Source organism: Frieseomelitta varia, unplaced genomic scaffold, assembly GCF_011392965.1.
Source record: "Frieseomelitta varia isolate USP_RPSP 00005682 unplaced genomic scaffold, Fvar_1.2 scaffold_577, whole genome shotgun sequence".
Taxonomy (NCBI): Eukaryota; Metazoa; Arthropoda; class Insecta; order Hymenoptera; family Apidae; genus Frieseomelitta; species Frieseomelitta varia.
In genome coordinates this window covers 159,141-175,394 of record NW_025110342.1, presented here as the reverse complement: position 1 = coordinate 175,394, position 16,254 = coordinate 159,141, and the positions used below count along the sequence as shown (strand labels likewise).

Below are 16,254 nucleotides of genomic sequence, written 5' to 3'. Positions count from 1 at the left end.
ACTTTTGCGTTTATAAAAAACAAATGTTTTATGTAATATATAATATATATACATAATGTTAGAAACATATATAAATATATGTATGTATAAAAAATATTTTATAAATATATATAAATGTTAGAAACAGAAATTATTTATGTGTTTTAGACCAATAATTACTTTTTGACAGAAAAAAAACTTATAATTCATCTTTTTGAGAAGCAACTCCTATATCCTGTACACTGCCGATAAAAAGTGGTACGTTCTTCGGTTTATATTCAATTACAAACATGAAAGGCCGATCAACTAGAAATTGTTCTAGTTCATTCGCCATACTTCGTCGAAGTCTTAAATGAACGGCTAAAATAAATTAATGTTAATAAAACACAGACATTTCATCATACAAAAATGTAAATAGAATATAGTTTCATTATCTTGAATATTAAGATCACCTGTTGCAGCTGCAGCTTCAGTACCTTCTTCATTAATTTCTATAACTGCTTTATGCAATATTTTATTAACCATTAATGGTACACTGGAAATACGCTTGAAATTTGCATCGTGGCTGAACATTTTGCTAACACCAAGCTAAAATTCGAAGTATAGATAAAATACAACTTTCTTAATATAACATATAAAATTTTTTAGTCATACCTTACTGAGTATATTTTTTAAGTCTACTGTAAATTCGATTTTAAATTTTGGAAGATACAACTCAATTTCACCATGCAAACGTGATGCATTTGTAAGTATTTCCCATGAAAAATTAGTTTGCAAATTTAGAAGGCCATCTATTTCATTTGGTAATATTATTATCATTACTATATCTGTATTCTGTAAAGGATTTCAATAAAATATTTCTTTCAATGTTTGATATATCAAGCTTATGTATATGAACTTACGGTATATGGAATTTCAATAAATTTTGCTTGCAGTATTGGTATATTACCATAATTATATTGAGACTTATTGAACATTGTTGGTACAAGTTTTGTTTGATCTCTTGTTACATGAAATATTTTATCTTTTGTATTCTTTGCATTAAATGTATTTAACCAACTACCATTAAAATAAATTGCATTTATTAATACTAATTTTATATTCTCATCAAAATCATCTATACAAAAATATTAATTATTATACAGCTATTTTATTATTATAACTACTTTCAAAATAAATCACCTGAAGATACAAGATTGGATATTTTATTATTCGTTTTCTGTTTAACCCAACTGTTGATTTTTTCAGCTGCATCAATATTTTTAAAATCTATTTTTGAGATTTCAGATTGATAAAACTCTCTTCCTATTGTCAAAAATTCCATCAATAATTCAAATTCATCTTGAATGTATATTGAATTTGCGATGTACAATTTAATATCTTCCAATTCCTTGTAAATACAGAAGAGATTAATGATGTTTGCAAGTATCAAAGCATGTGCCAAACATAATTTTGTTAATCTTACATTTAATTGGGTTATTAATGATCTATATCCTTCTTGTATTGAATCTTTGTCATAGTGATAAAGACTTTTAGTCAATTCATTTAAAGTTGTAGATTCTGCACCATGAGAAAGATAAGATAATATCATATGTATACTTAATGGCGAATTAACTACATTTCCTCTATAATCAGAAGATAATTCCTAAAATAAATCATATAATTATAACAGCAAAGAAATATGTATAGCATATTCTTCACTTACCTTATACAAATTTTTTGTGAAATCATTACAAGATGCAGACAAATGTTTGCTTATGTTATCTTCACTATTTGGAGGAGTTGTAAGTGATTGTGCCATTGTAATTATAATAAAACTATTTAGTACTACAGAATAAAAATAACTTTTATTAAAATTTTAATATATGCATATAACATACACATATAATAATATTTCATGACACATAATAAATGATCACCTGTATATATCATACAAAATGCCATTATTATTACAATACAATGCCAAAATTGTTATAATATTAGTAATTTCAGAAGAATATATTTGATATTATTCAAAAATAAGTATAATTGATTGAATGAAAATGTTTTAATATTTAACATTGTATTCATTATTTCCTTTTGCAGCTTCCTTTGCAGATTGCATATTAATGCTTTAAGAACGAAAATCGAATAAACGATGTCATTATTGCTGACACGTCAAATATGTATTAAGAGAAAGAGATAATTATCGAAAGGGGTTAAGTTTAGCGTCAAATGTAAAAAAAGACAAGTACCTGTTGAAAAATAGAACAGCTGTTAAACTATGGACTGGAGAATAGCGCGCGGTTTTACTTGATTTTAAAACAGATTTCACAAAGAAACACGTTGTTCATGACAACAACCTAAATATTGACTGCTATGCCAATAGACGACTGGAACATGACAACTGCAATATGACGACTACATAAAATACAAATCTCTAGAAACGGTGAATTGAATGTGATGGTAATCAATATAACGACATGAAAAATGGTCAAAAATAACGTGAAAATGGAATGGAAGTTGTTTCTCTAGAGATTTATTTTCAGAAATATTGTATCAATTAAGAATTAGTCAGTATATGAATTTAACATTATATTCTTAAATACTCTTTAGTAGATTATTTCTATGATTTATTCTTAATGCTTATATATTCATTTAATATTCATTATTATATTTAATACTTATTATATTCTTAAATATAAACTTTTTTAATATATACTTTTTAGAGGAGATTATTTTTATGATTTATATTGAATTTTATAATTTTTGAAAAGAATATGTTGTAAATGTTCTTAAATATTTCAGCAGTGCATGAAGAGTTTGCATATTTAATGTAATGCCTAAGAAATTATAATTTGAGCACTTCCAGCAGTAATATTTGCTTTGATGATTCATGCATGTGTTACGTAGAAACAATATCTTTCAAGGTCGTACTCTATATAACAATACTTCGTCGATGTTCAATAAGATTTGATAATTGGCCTAAATTGAAAATAATTAATCAATGAGTATTTTATATACGTGTAATTAAAAATATATAAAAAAAACTTCTAGTTTTTCTAAAACAGTTTTATTTAAGTTATATTTTTGTTTTTAACAATCGCAGCACTAATTTATTTATTATCTTTCCCACAAGTACACGAATCTCGAATAGCTTTTGTTCAAAATTACGTAATCAAATAAATACTTGCAAATGTATAGTTATCCCTAAAATCACGTAGAAAGTCCGAACTTGAAATTTTTAGCAAGGCAATTCGGGGGCAGTGTACATTCTTGATCATTTAATGAATAATGAATTACATTACCGGGGCGAATGACACAGGCAAGAATGCCGGTATGAACCTTATATTGTAGAACGATCTACGCATATTACCGTCTCTCTGTTCTTTTTCTCTCTTCTTTCTTCGTCGTACTTCTTTTCTTTTCTTCTCTCAACTTTACATATCCTTAACATACAAATTTTGAAATTTAAATACAAATTAACTATTTGATTGAAATATATTTTTATTACAAACCTGTAAAAATTGTATTCTTTAGCTGTACGCTCTCCAAGTGTAATATTTAAATAATTTAAGCGGATAATGGCACGCTAATATAAGTAGAAGAAAATATCAATAATAACTATTTTGTTAATCCTGACCTCGAGCACTTTTATTTTTGTTCTTTTCTCATTTTTGATACATTACATTCTAGTATTAATATAATAATTTAATAATGTAATATAATAATTTTTTCTGGTATTGATCTAATAATATTAAATAATATCTAAAGATATGAGCTTTTCAGATATCTCCTCAAATAATTAGCATAAATAGACGATCATAAATTTTTGACTAAAGTGTACATAAAGTACATTCATTCGTAAAGGGAAGAAAAATATTTTCAAAGTTTCTCCTGCGCACGTTTTTTCCCTACAAATTTTCGTGATTATTTTCCAATATATTTTTCCGTTTCACGAGGGTCCACGGCGCTCTCTGCTTCTCCTTTTTACTTTCTCTTTCAATTTTTCATCTCATCATCGTCTATCTCACATCGATTCCACCTCCCTCTTTCTACGTTCCTCTCTTTTTCGTTTCTTTCCGTTCTCCTTTTCCTCCTTATTCCTCTCTCATCGCGCCCCTCCCGCCGACCATTTCATTTCTCTCTTTCTCTCGTTTCAGCTCGCTTAAACACCTGCGGTCGTACACACGAAAATGTGTTCGTCAGTCGCAGACACACATCCTGATTACTAATTCACGAAGCCGCGGACTACTTCCTTGCCGCGCGTTGTGACACCAAATCCCATATTCCGGCCGAATGGAGAGTCGAGACGGACACACGGTGATCCTTACGCGAACTCGCGGATCGCATAAAATGCCAGCCGACTGTGCGCGAACGACACACGATGGAAACTAGCACGACAACCAGCGAGGGACGTGAACACCAGCGATTCCATAATAATCCGACAATTGCCTCCGATCGATCGGATCTAATGATGATTTAAGGCAATTTAGAAGTCGTTTGACGTCGCGTTGCTGAAAGTTTGAACGATCTTGCGAATGTTGCACGATTGGTTATGGTGTGATTTCACAAATACGACGGACACGGGGGAAAAGTAGATAGTAAAATTCTAATGCTTAACTTACTTTACTTTATGTTGAATCCTTTTTGTATTTTTCCTCTTTATACCCCTACAATTTTATCACTGTACGTGATTCTCTTCGTTATCGTTTCAGATATACGTATACATTTTCTAGATGTTGATTTATAAATCCTTCCATCTTTAAGATGAACACATGGTAATATACTATACTATACCATACTATGCTATACAATATGTATTACTGTAATCTCGTAATTCCGTTCGTGAAATCACTTTATTTTGCTCAACGAATGGGACATTTTGAATATATTTAAGGAAACTTTCGTATTCGGGTTGTCATGATTTGTAGAAAAGTTCTCAGTCATTTTTTAGAAGCGACTTTTCGACAAAAAATAGAAAAGCGTGTGGAATTTGTCTTAGAAAAATGTGGAATCGTTGGGAGCGTTCGATTTTAAACGGATGCGAGTAGTATGATCTATCGGTGGTTAGACCGAAAGAGGAAACTGTCTGGTATTTACAGTTAGACGATCGCTCTGGCTATCAACCCGTCCTCGAACAGAATTCCGAATTTTTCGTTCGCCAGCAATGGCGAACCATTCGCGAGCTATCCTCTACTTTCGATTTAATCTGTCGTTCTTCTTTTGAAAATACACTGAGGCACACATTAAGAAGCCCCGGAAACGGAGAAAATGAAAGAAAGTGTTGCAGAATGTTGAAAGCTAGAGATCTCAAATTTTCAAAGATTCCACAGTAATTGTTGAACTACTTGTTGGTATAAAATATTTGTTATAAAAAATACACAAGCATGCAGAAAATATATAAAAGATTCAGAATATAGTATATATCCTTACCGAAGGTTAATATTTCATATTATCTAATAAGCGTGAATGTTTTTTTTATGTTATCTAGTAAACATAAATTTGATTGTTGTAGTTTTGAAGCCCTCGACGAAGCGTCCTATACATATACACGGAAGATGAGAAATGGAAATTGAGAACGAGAGAAATACTTTCACTAAATATTATGGTTGAACGTTGAATGAAAAAAAAAAATTTTCGATCCATCTGAAAGCTGAAATCGTTTTGTTGAAGCAGGAAACAAGTTGATGAAGGATATGCTAAAAAAAAAGAAAAGATCATATTAGATGACTGATACTATTGAAAACACGTTCCTGAAACTGAAACTTCAAAGTAATCTCGTAATTAATTCTGTCAGTTTTAATTTCCAAAAAATAGAATGACATCATCCGTCGAGTTTTTATTGGGGGAATTTATTGAACGCTCTGTAAAGTGAATAACTTGTAATATTTAGGAATGAAGGTAATTTCAGCGCAACCCGTAATTTTATTCAAACTGCCAATTCTCGACACTTTTTGCTAACATCCGAGGAATCTTGTGCCTCGCTTCGAAATGAAATTATCCGAGAAAGTAAAAATGAATCAAGAAACTCGATAAAAGTGATTAATTAAGGGCGTAATTATTTGTACCTGCAATTGAAGTGTATTAAATCGAACGTCGTTAAGATTTGATTTAGGAATTGTTATAGAAACAATAAAAGTATGTTATTTCATATTATTTGTTGAATCAAACCGTTCAGATCTTTTATGTACAATATAATCTATAAAATGTCTACAATATTCATATGTCCTAGTAAGCCTCGTTGGTCCCAGAAAAATTATAATCCTGAAGAGTTCTTGAAACTTATTCTTTCAAAAAAAAGAAGTATCGACTGGTGGTGAAAAACTTCTACATGCAATTGTTCTATTGTAAATCTAATTTTTACCAAAAAATCTTTTTCAACAAATATTTATCTTCAATAGAAATTTGATAATAATAATCTCTAATACAAAAATACCAAATAACAAAGCTGGTCCAATCCAGTGTCACAAATCCAACGGCAGAAAACCTTTTGTAGAAATCTTCTGAATAAGAATTATACCAAACTTTTGCAGACGAGAATAAAAGAGGAACGATTCATCAAAGAGTCATTTGATTCAAATGAAATTCAAAGAAAATATCCGTGTGCAGCTGCGGGTTTTCATCGAGCGAGGAAACGTTCTGGAAATGTTCTCGGTGCACACCTCGGCCCAGTAGTCCTTTTACTGAAATAATGCACGTTCTCAAGAAAGGGAGAAAACGCAACGAGAGCCACGTGGAGAGAAGACACGAAGGAGGTGCGATACACGCCGTGTCGTCGCCAGGGAAAGAGGACGACGAACGAGAACGAAGGAGGTGGAGAGGTAAGCTCGGTATAAAAGGGTCGTTGCGAGCCGCCTCGTCTGTTTTAACACTCTCACCGGGTCGCTTGGGTGGATATCACGGAGAACTCGCGTCGTTGCACGACCTGGACCCACACGTAACACACAAACACACACATACACAGACACGTTGAACGACGAAAAACAAATCAAGAAGAGAGGTGAGTTCGAAGGAAGTAACTAAGGAACATAAACGAGAAAACCCTTCCCGGAGTTGTTCTAATCTTCAACCCTCCTCGTCGATTCGTGGACGTTCGTGAAAATTCGTGGAACAAGTGGGCCAAACGGTGATACAGTTTTACCCATTTTACCCTCTTTTTTTTCTTTCTTTTTCAACGACGGACTCGATTCCATCGGTGGATATACACACAAATAACGTCGCCAATTCTGCCAGTCGATTTTCGCAGCAGGTCTTCGCAGTGATGCTGTGTGCGACGATAGTGACTTAGCTCTTGTCTTGTGTGTTACCCTAACTCGTTGTGACGGTATGAGATGGAACAATACTAGTCGTAGAGAATTGAACTGCCCTGATACTGTTTATATCTTTGTATCCTTTTTTCCGAACGTAATTAAAAGAGTGGAAGGATTTCTAGACATTTGACTTATCCTTTGAATATAATTGAAGAGTGTTGAATTATTAAATGTCAGAATTAGAAAATCAAATTGAACAGTTTGAACATATTCTGCATGTCGTGTGTGTTACGTTGATTTCTCTCTTTTTTTTTTTTTTATGAACGCACAAACAAATTTGTAATTTATTTGTAATTTATGTTCCTTTTGCCAATTAAATTGCCATTTAAATTTTGGCTCAGTGAACGATTTTTTCTAATATATCCACTAATGAAATTAGAATTACTGGAAAAGTGGCAAATAATCGTACATGATATAAATTGATACAGTTTTCTTCTTAATGTATCTAATATACTTACCACTTATGTGTAAGCAGCACTAATATGAGAATTATCTTCAGTTAAATTCAAATTTGAATTCTATCTCATACATTTTTGATGAACTTCGTTTCTTTACACTTTTTCTTTTTGTATTTGTATCCTTGTTTTTCATTCTTGGAGAATATATTCTTTAAGGTCTGAATTTACATTAGGTCTGAATTTTCTGATTTAACATACAATCTCATGTTCTTTTGGTTTCCTTGTTTATTTGTTTATAAAAAAAAGATGCGTGATTTGGACGATGGCCAAATAACGTTTATTTGCCTACCGTTAGCCATGAGAATACGACTGCATGTGAATCCTGATGTCACCAACCTTGGGACCTCAGAATAACTCCAGTGTCAAATGAAACTCTTTCATGATCTTGGGAAAACTGTGGTTTCTCGCGGTTACATTCCTCTCTCATTGTTATGCTACAATTCAATTAATAACATCTTCGTATAACGTGCAACGTTAATTGTCAACTCCTACGAGAAATGGAGTTGAACAGCGAAATTCTTTATTTCCTTGACTCGACGAGTTCAATATTTCCTTCTTTTCCCAATTTTTCCATAAATCCGTCAAATTCATAAATTCTCATGTCAAAAGTAAAGATAGGTTTATCAACTTTATCAAGCAACAGGGAGCAACTTACAATTCGAACGTGACCTCGAATTTTCACACTATCGTTCGAAGCAATTTTCCTAATCAAAAAAAAAAAAAAAGAAGAAAGTTAAAGTTTTGATAGTTTTCTAATCGTGCGAATTATTTAAAAGTATAGTTCAAAGTTAATTCAAAATTATCATAGTTTAATTATATTCGAAAAGTATAATTTAACTGTAATTTAATTATAGTTGAATGTTAGTTTAAAGTTATTTGAAGCACAGCAATTATCAGCAGAACAATTAAATAAGTGTAAAAAAAAAAAAAAATGTTTTAGAAGCACTACAACTTCGCAGTGGAAGGAATCGTTCGAAAAGTTCTTCTCTCTGTTTTCCAGAACCATGAAGCTGATGATAGCTTTGGCAGTGTTGTGCTGCCTGGCAATCGGGACGCTCGCAACGCCGGTGCCAAAAATTTCCACGGAGAAAACGTCGCATCAGAATGTCCTGGCGGCTGGTAGACAAGCTGCACAACCGCCAGCAGCAACCGCCGAGGACGACGACGACGACGACGACGATGACGACGACGACGACGTCGACTTTGAAATTCCAGGCGACGACGACGATGACGACGATGACGACGACGACGACGACGATGACGACGACGACGATGATTCCGATTATTTGGAACGTTTCATCGAGGATATATTAGGTAATGTGTCGCCATTTTTTCTTTCCTCCGTTTGTTGTAAATAACTTTCAAAAAAGTGAAATCTGAAAGGATGATAATTCGTAATATTAAAATGCTCAGTCGTTGAATATGTACAATAATAATATAATATAATATAAAATAAAATATAATAATTATATTATATTATATTATGAAAGTCCAGTGAAATCTGAAAGGATGATAATTCATAATATTAAAATGCTCAGTCGTTGAATATGTAATGAATTAGATATTATTATCCTTTACCTGTATATAAATAATATACACAATAATAATATAATATAAAATAAAATATAATAAAATATAATAGTTATATTATATTATATTATGAAAGTACAGTGAAATCTGAAAGGATGATAATTCATAATATTAAAATGCTCAGTCGTTGAATATGTAATGAATTAGATATTATTATCCTTTACCTGTATATAAATAATATACACAATAATAATATAATATAAAATAAAATATAATAAAATATAATAGTTATATTATATTATATTATGAAAGTACAGTGAAATCTGAAAGGATGATAATTCATAATTTTAAAATGCTCAGTCGTTGAATATGTAACGAATTAGATATTATTATCCTTTACCTGTATATAAATAATATATACAATAATAATATAATATAAAATAAAATATAATAAAATATAATAGTTATATTATATTATATTATGAAAGTACAGTGAAATCTGAAAGGATGATAATTTATAATATTAAAATGCTCAGTCATTGAATATGTAATGAATTAAATATTATATTATATTATATTAAATATAAAATAAAATATAATAAAATATAATTATTATATTATATTATATTAAATATAAAATATAATATAATAAAATATAATAATATAATATAAAATAGTTCTTCGAAGTCCTGCAAAGAAATTTAACAGTGTCTTCCTAACTGTTCAACAGTAATTTAAAATAAATTGAATATACAGATTTCTTGTTATTGAAATTGGAAAAAAAGGACAAGAAAAAAATGAAAGGAAAGATAACGTTCTATTAAATTCTATTAAATTCTCTTCTTAAGATCCATAAGTAACCATGAAAGACTTTGTTGAATTTATTTTCTCAATGTTGAACGAAAAGAGTGAGAATTGATGAAAACGAGCGAGAAATTCATAATTGAATTTTATTTTCAATCGAGGGTTCAAGTTCGTCGGTTCATTTAGCGACTTTTGCTTTCCTCCAATCGTTATCAAGGATCGATCAATAAAAATTCCGTTGAATCGGAGAAATAAGAAGAATTTCTGCCAGCCGTTAAAACTTTGGGTTTAGCGATACGTTCGACGGAAATTCCGGTGCGTTCACGTAGCTGTAACGGTACAAGATACTTCAAACTCGCCCAAATTAACATAAATCGACGGCGATCCCAGTTCGAAAAGAATTTCTACGCGCTACTTCTTTTACATCGACCTAGATATGAAAAGATGAACTGTAACTGTCTGCATTTTACAGAAACAGGATCATTAGAGATACTTACTTCCACCATAGTTGATGATACTTCAATTATTTTATATAATGCACTTCTAATCTTATTCATCGATCCACTTGCTAGTTTTCGTTGTAATTGGTCGAGGGATAGACATTTTTTAGTCGAAAACGTCCTACATAGTGTTTCGTCAATTTTCAAAAATAACATTTTGAACTGTTTGATTTTCTTTTTTTTTTTTGTGCTTCGTGCACATTGTACATGTCGAAGTGTCTCAAATTGAGGAAAAGACAAGATGAAATTAAATGAACTTTCATTAGCCACAAGTTGCAACGACAACTCTTTCTGTATAATCTGGCATTAAAGCAGAATTGCAGAAATTATAAAGAAATTACAGATTATAAAAAATTATTGTACAAATCATAAGAGTTATTGAAATTACAGATTATAAATTATTATTATACAAATCATGAGAGTTATTAAAATTACAAATTATAAATTATTATTACACAAAAAATTATAGAAATACTTATTATAGAATTAATATTTATATAGAAATATTTATTATAGAATTATTACACAGAAAATTATAGAAAATTATAGAAAAATTGTCAGATTGCATAATTATTATACAAATCATAAGAGTTATTAAAATTACAGATTATAAAATATTATTATACAAATCACAAGAGTTATTAAAATTACAGATTATAAATTATTATTATACAAATCACAAGATTTATTAAAATTACAGATTATAAATTATTATTATACAAAAAATTATAGAAATACTTATTAAAGAATTAATATTTATATAGAATTATTATTTTATAGAAATATTTATTATAGAATTATTATTACACAGAAAATTATGAAAAAATTGTCAGATTATTGCATAATTATTATACAAATCATACGAGTTATTAAAATTGCAGATTATAAATTATTATTGTACAAAAAAAATTATAGAAATACTTATATATAGAATTAATATTTATATAGAACTATTATTTTATAGAAATACTTATTATAGAATTATTACACAGAAAATTATAAAAAAATTGTCAGATTGTATAATTCGTGACTTGTCGATTTGCTGGCATTGTCAATACAATCAATACACCAACAATCTTGTCGGTTTAGAACAAAAAAAAAAAAAAAAAAAAAAAAGAAAAAAAGAAACGTCAGTTTTTATCATCGATGAACCATAAATTTCAGGTGAAGAGGACGACGACGACGACGAGGACGAAGCCACCCCTGTGGAGCCTGCGGCGCCAGCCGCAATATCAGCGGCGGCGCCACCTCCTTCGTCCGCGCTTCCAGCGGCTGTTGAAGCCGATTTGAATGCCGCCGCGCAAGAAACAGAGCACGCGGCTGAAACGATCGCGGAGAGCACCGCTGTCGAGAACGACTCGACGGCTGCCGAGGAAGACGAAGGGAACGCCGTGGGCGAGGGTCAAGCGGTCTCCGGTATTCACGAGACCGGGCTCGAAGGTGCGGAATCCGTGTCGAATCCCGTTCAAGTCGCCGCCGTGTCGACCAACGAGGCAGACACCGAGGACGACGACGACGATGACGATGACGACGACGACGATGTCGATCTGGTGTACACCGAGGATGACGACGACGACGACGACGACGAGGACGAGGACGAGGATGATGAGGACGACGAGGACGACGTGGACAGCATCACTGACATCGCTGGCGCCAGGCAAGCACGTGAGTTCAAGGGAAAGAGCAAGAAACACAATACCGGGCGTAAACACGCGCGTAAATCTCGCACGCGTGCTACAACCCCTTCCTCGAAAGCTGTTGCTTAACCAAGGGAGGAGGGAAACGAGTGGCAAGTCACGCACGACGATTCCTCATCACGATCACGCGCTCGATTCGTTTGATTATCGCTCGGCTGTTCGCGTCGATCGCGAAAAAAAGTTCTCTTTCTATGGATCTTTGGATAGGTCAGGCTTTTGCTTTTGAAGTTAGGCTTAATAACTTTATTAACGTCTTCATGTCATAGGAGAAAGGAAAAAAACGTCTGCGGAAATGTTGTGTCTCGTATTTAGGAATTTTTGTAATTTCAACATGGAATTTTTTTTTTTTGGGGGGGGGGGGACAATCTTCGATTCTTTTTTCTTCTCTCTGAAAACGTCAACTGACACAAGTGACTGGCATAATTTTATAATTATGCGAATATAATTTCCATTCTATGCGGGGGGAAAACATTCTATTTCGAGAAGAAATATAAATTATCGTGTACGAAATATATCTCCTAAACGAACGACGAAGAAAAGAGATTACAAAAATTCGTGGAAATTCTGTACAATTGCAAAGTTGGGACATTTCGCTCGTGGAAATCCGAGACACCGATCCAAAGATTTTAATGTCACCGTGACACCCACGTTTTACTCACGTTTAATTTATTATTTTCATTTAATTTAATTGAATCTCCGAAAAGGGAGAAGAACGATCTAGCAAAAGCCGACCTGAAATCCTAGAGCCTGCGTACACGTTTGTGTGAAAGAACAAAGCTCCGATTCGAGAGGCTTCCATTCACCATTTGCTGTTCGACGCATAACTATTTACATTTCCGAAACTACCATAAAAACACACGCAAAAGTAAAGGCATCATCAACGTTCGAAGAAATCTTGGCCAATCTTGGTTGGACAGATGATAAATCTCTTGATTGACGAAGATTTCCTTCTCTCTTGACTCTGGCTACTTGTTGCTTCCGGTTTTCTTTTTCTTTTTCTTTTTTTTTTTTTTTTTTTTTTTGGAAAACTTGCTTCTTTTGAAAACTCACTTTGAAAACGCCTGGTTGTGTAGCGGTGGACGTAGCGGTAGATTAGTAGATGTAGCGGTAGTGTTATTTATTCTATTTATTAACGTGGATCACCTCTAATCGATGCGACTCGCACGTGGTCGAACAGCATGACAAGAGACGACACGCAACGTGCCCTGAGGTCTTTTTCCAACCGCGCGTTTCTTCGTTCGTCCCAACGGAGCTTGCACGACTTCCCGTTTACGGCATTCCAGTTCTAACTGTTAAATCAGCAACGCAGCGTGGATCATAAGAGACTGTATATACACGCGATTATATAGAGGTTGAGATTTTGAATGTACCAGAGATGCAAAGAGACACGTACATAAAATGCTTTAAATATACACAAGTTTCAATATCTGTATTTTGATGTACTAGAAACACACACACACACACACACACACACTTTAGTGTCTCTTTAATGCACAGATATTCATTACCTATTGGAGGACACGACTGGAAAAAGCAAAAATTTTGTTAGTAAAATATAAAATTTTTTTATATTTTAGATAAAATTTCTAGTAAAATTTTTAGTAAAATATAAAACTTTTTTATTTTTTTGAAATAGAAATTTATTGCTTAAATAGAAATTTTATTGTTTTGAAATAGAAATTCATTACTTAAATTTATTAATATATTATTATTATTAATAAATTATATAATAATATATTTTATTACTATTAATAAAATATATAATAATATATTAATAATATATTAATATTTATTACTTAAATAGAAATTAAATATTATTAATATTTATTACTTAAATAGAAATTTTATTGTTTTTAAATAGAAATTCATTACTTAAATTTATTAATATATTATTATATTAATATTATTAATATTTATTACTTAAATAGAAATTTTATTGTTTTTAAATAGAAATTCATTACTTAAATTTATTAATATATTATTATATTAATATTATTAATATTTATTACTTAAATAGAAATTTTATTGTTTTTAAATAGAAATTCATTACTTAAATTTATTAATATATTATAATTATTAATAAATTAGTAATAAATATTAATATTATTAATATAATATTATATATTATTAATATATTATTAATATTTATTATTTAAATAGAAATTTCATTGTTTTGAAATAGAAATTCATTACTTAAATTTATTAATATATTAAATCGGGTTGAAATTATCGGAAAAAATTATGATATACACGTAGTACATGAAATACATAATATTATATACATGTATACAGTTTCATACTCACGATAAAATCCACGTTTATCGAACACCACTGCAAATAATAGACACTGACTGAGTCAATCACTAAAAATATGAACGAGGGTAGTAACAATTATTGGCAGACTTATTTTTACAATTCGATATCTTCTTTCTCTTCTTCTAATGATGCACGACGATCGTACAATGCCCTTACGATGAAACGAAGCGAGATTAAATGATGTAGATGTTGCCACGTGACAATTAGACAATTAGACAATTGGACCATTAACGATCTGTACAATAAGTCAAAGGGATCATTAACAACACGATTAGAATCAGATTTTAACAATACGAAATATCCTTGTCAATCCTATCGAATCGTGATCAATCGCCTGATTAGCCTGATTGATGAAACGGCAGGAGGTACGAGAGTTTCACTGCAAACATTTCACACGTTATTCGTGTTATCATTGATCCGAAACTTTAAACTTTTGAAATATCTGCTATTTAATCTCTTCTCTTAATCATTGCTTAAATCACGCTACCTGTAGTCTAGTAAACTAGATTTTTGTTTTCGTCGTTGTGCGTTTTGTACATTTATTTCTATTTCGACTCCTTGCGCTGGCAGCTAATTCGCGGACCATAACGAGCGACCAAACCAATAATTCTCTAAAAACTTTCTCTTTGAAACTCTCGCTGCTGGAATAATAAATCACCAGACAGAAATTATACCAAGGAGTAATAAAATTTATTATTCATTCTGCCGGGGTTATATTCAAATATACTTAAAGACTGTGACAAATTGGAGCAAACAAATTCTCAACGTCATTCCAGCGCAAGAGTTGGTCAATTTTTCTAAATTACGGAATTCATTGAGTGTCAATTATATAATGTCACGTTTCAGCGAACGACTAACGTATTGATCGTACGACGAGAGATATTAATATTCATGAATTTGAAAAAAAAAGAAAAAGAAAAACACGATGCAGGCGTCTCCTTGATGTACATTCAAAAGAAATCAACCTCTATCTGAGGAGCATCTATCTCTGACGCACGAATATTCACGTGATAGCCGATTAGAAAAAGTTGAATCATGAGATCAACTGGATTCACGTGAGACTTTTAGCCAAAGAATTCGAAGCTCGTGTAAGCGCTGTTGAACGAAGCTGTCGATAGGAGGAAAGAAAGAAAAAAAAAAAAAAAAGCAACGAAGCGAAGCGAAGTACCATTCTCAGATCTGTATTTCTGCATTTCTTTCTTTCTGTTCTTCTTTTCTCTTTTTTAAACTTCTTCCTCTCTGCCGACCGACCGTGCCTGGCAAAAGGAACAAAGGTGATCCAACCACTTCCGGTTCACTCGCAACACAGAGCGTTTCGCGATTTTCCCAAAGCTTTGTATTTACGCTTTTCTCCTGTATTTATTATATTTATTTGCCTCTCTACGTTAATTCTACGCGAACTTCAGGGGAAGCGAGACGTTTTGTGAATAATCGCGTGCGGAGGAGAAAACGAAAGAAAAAGAAAAACGAAACACAGATTGCAAAGTGTTTGTGGAACGAAGGGAAAGAAAGAAAAAGAAAAGAGAAAAGGTACTTTGGCGATACGAAGGAATAGGTTGCATTTGAAAAACGCACCTCGCTTGGTCACCTCACGTCACGTGTTCTTCCTTCTTCTTCTCGTAGAACCGAGGACTTTGAAAGCAGACTCCGTGTTCTGTTCTTTTTATGTAAAAAAAAA

At 31.8% G+C, this 16,254-nt stretch overlaps 2 protein-coding genes and 1 long non-coding RNA gene across 8 annotated transcripts in view; 2 read left to right on the top strand and 1 right to left on the bottom strand.

Annotated features, from left to right (window-relative positions):
• Nucleotides 1–93: 93 nt before the first annotated feature.
• LOC122534148 (antichymotrypsin-2-like) lies at nucleotides 94–2,492 on the bottom strand. Of its 4 annotated transcripts, none has more exons than XM_043664508.1 (9): nucleotides 2,214–2,492; nucleotides 1,899–2,128; nucleotides 1,685–1,806; nucleotides 1,445–1,624; nucleotides 1,162–1,369; nucleotides 882–1,096; nucleotides 634–813; nucleotides 432–567; nucleotides 94–339 (listed from the first exon to the last, which is right to left on the bottom strand). In XM_043664508.1, exons 2-9 carry the CDS (start codon nucleotides 1,921–1,923, stop codon nucleotides 179–181), a joined length of 1,227 nt encoding a protein of 408 aa, XP_043520443.1. In that variant the 5' UTR covers nucleotides 1,924–2,128; nucleotides 2,214–2,492; the 3' UTR covers nucleotides 94–178. The 4 variants fall into 4 exon arrangements, with proteins under 4 accessions (XP_043520443.1, XP_043520445.1, XP_043520442.1 ...); XM_043664510.1 differs by having other exon boundaries at nucleotides 1,899–2,090; XM_043664507.1 differs by having other exon boundaries at nucleotides 1,899–2,492.
• Nucleotides 2,493–4,655: 2,163 nt separating this feature from the next.
• On the top strand, nucleotides 4,656–6,126 carry LOC122534162. Its single transcript, XR_006307841.1, has 2 exons — nucleotides 4,656–5,399; nucleotides 5,477–6,126. It is a non-coding gene; the product is annotated as an uncharacterized LOC122534162 (long non-coding RNA).
• A 389-nt stretch (nucleotides 6,127–6,515) lies between these two features.
• The window catches only part of LOC122534138 (eisosome protein SEG2-like), a 23,568-nt gene continuing 13,829 nt past the window's right edge, over nucleotides 6,516–16,254 (top strand). Inside the window, exons 1-3 of one of the 3 annotated variants that reach the window (XM_043664490.1) lie at nucleotides 6,516–6,782; nucleotides 8,730–9,043; nucleotides 11,728–12,228. In XM_043664490.1, the coding sequence (XP_043520425.1) occupies nucleotides 8,734–9,043; nucleotides 11,728–12,228 (811 nt within the window). In that variant the 5' untranslated portion in view covers nucleotides 6,516–6,782; nucleotides 8,730–8,733. Of the gene's footprint in view, nucleotides 6,783–6,811; nucleotides 6,962–8,729; nucleotides 9,044–11,727; nucleotides 12,229–16,254 lie in introns of those variants that run through there. The other 2 variants (XM_043664491.1, XM_043664489.1) reach the window with 2 other exon arrangements.

Excerpts from the sequence above, each read along its gene's own strand:
- LOC122534148 (XM_043664507.1), bottom strand. The coding sequence starts at position 1,923 with ATGGCATTTTGTATGATATATACAG. Across the intron at positions 1,370-1,444 it reads CATTAATAACCCAATTAAAT|GAATTGGAAGATATTAAATT; the intron begins GTAAGATTAACA and ends TGTATTTACAAG. Across the intron at positions 1,097-1,161 it reads ATCCAATCTTGTATCTTCAG|ATGATTTTGATGAGAATATA; the intron begins GTGATTTATTTT and ends ATTTTTGTATAG.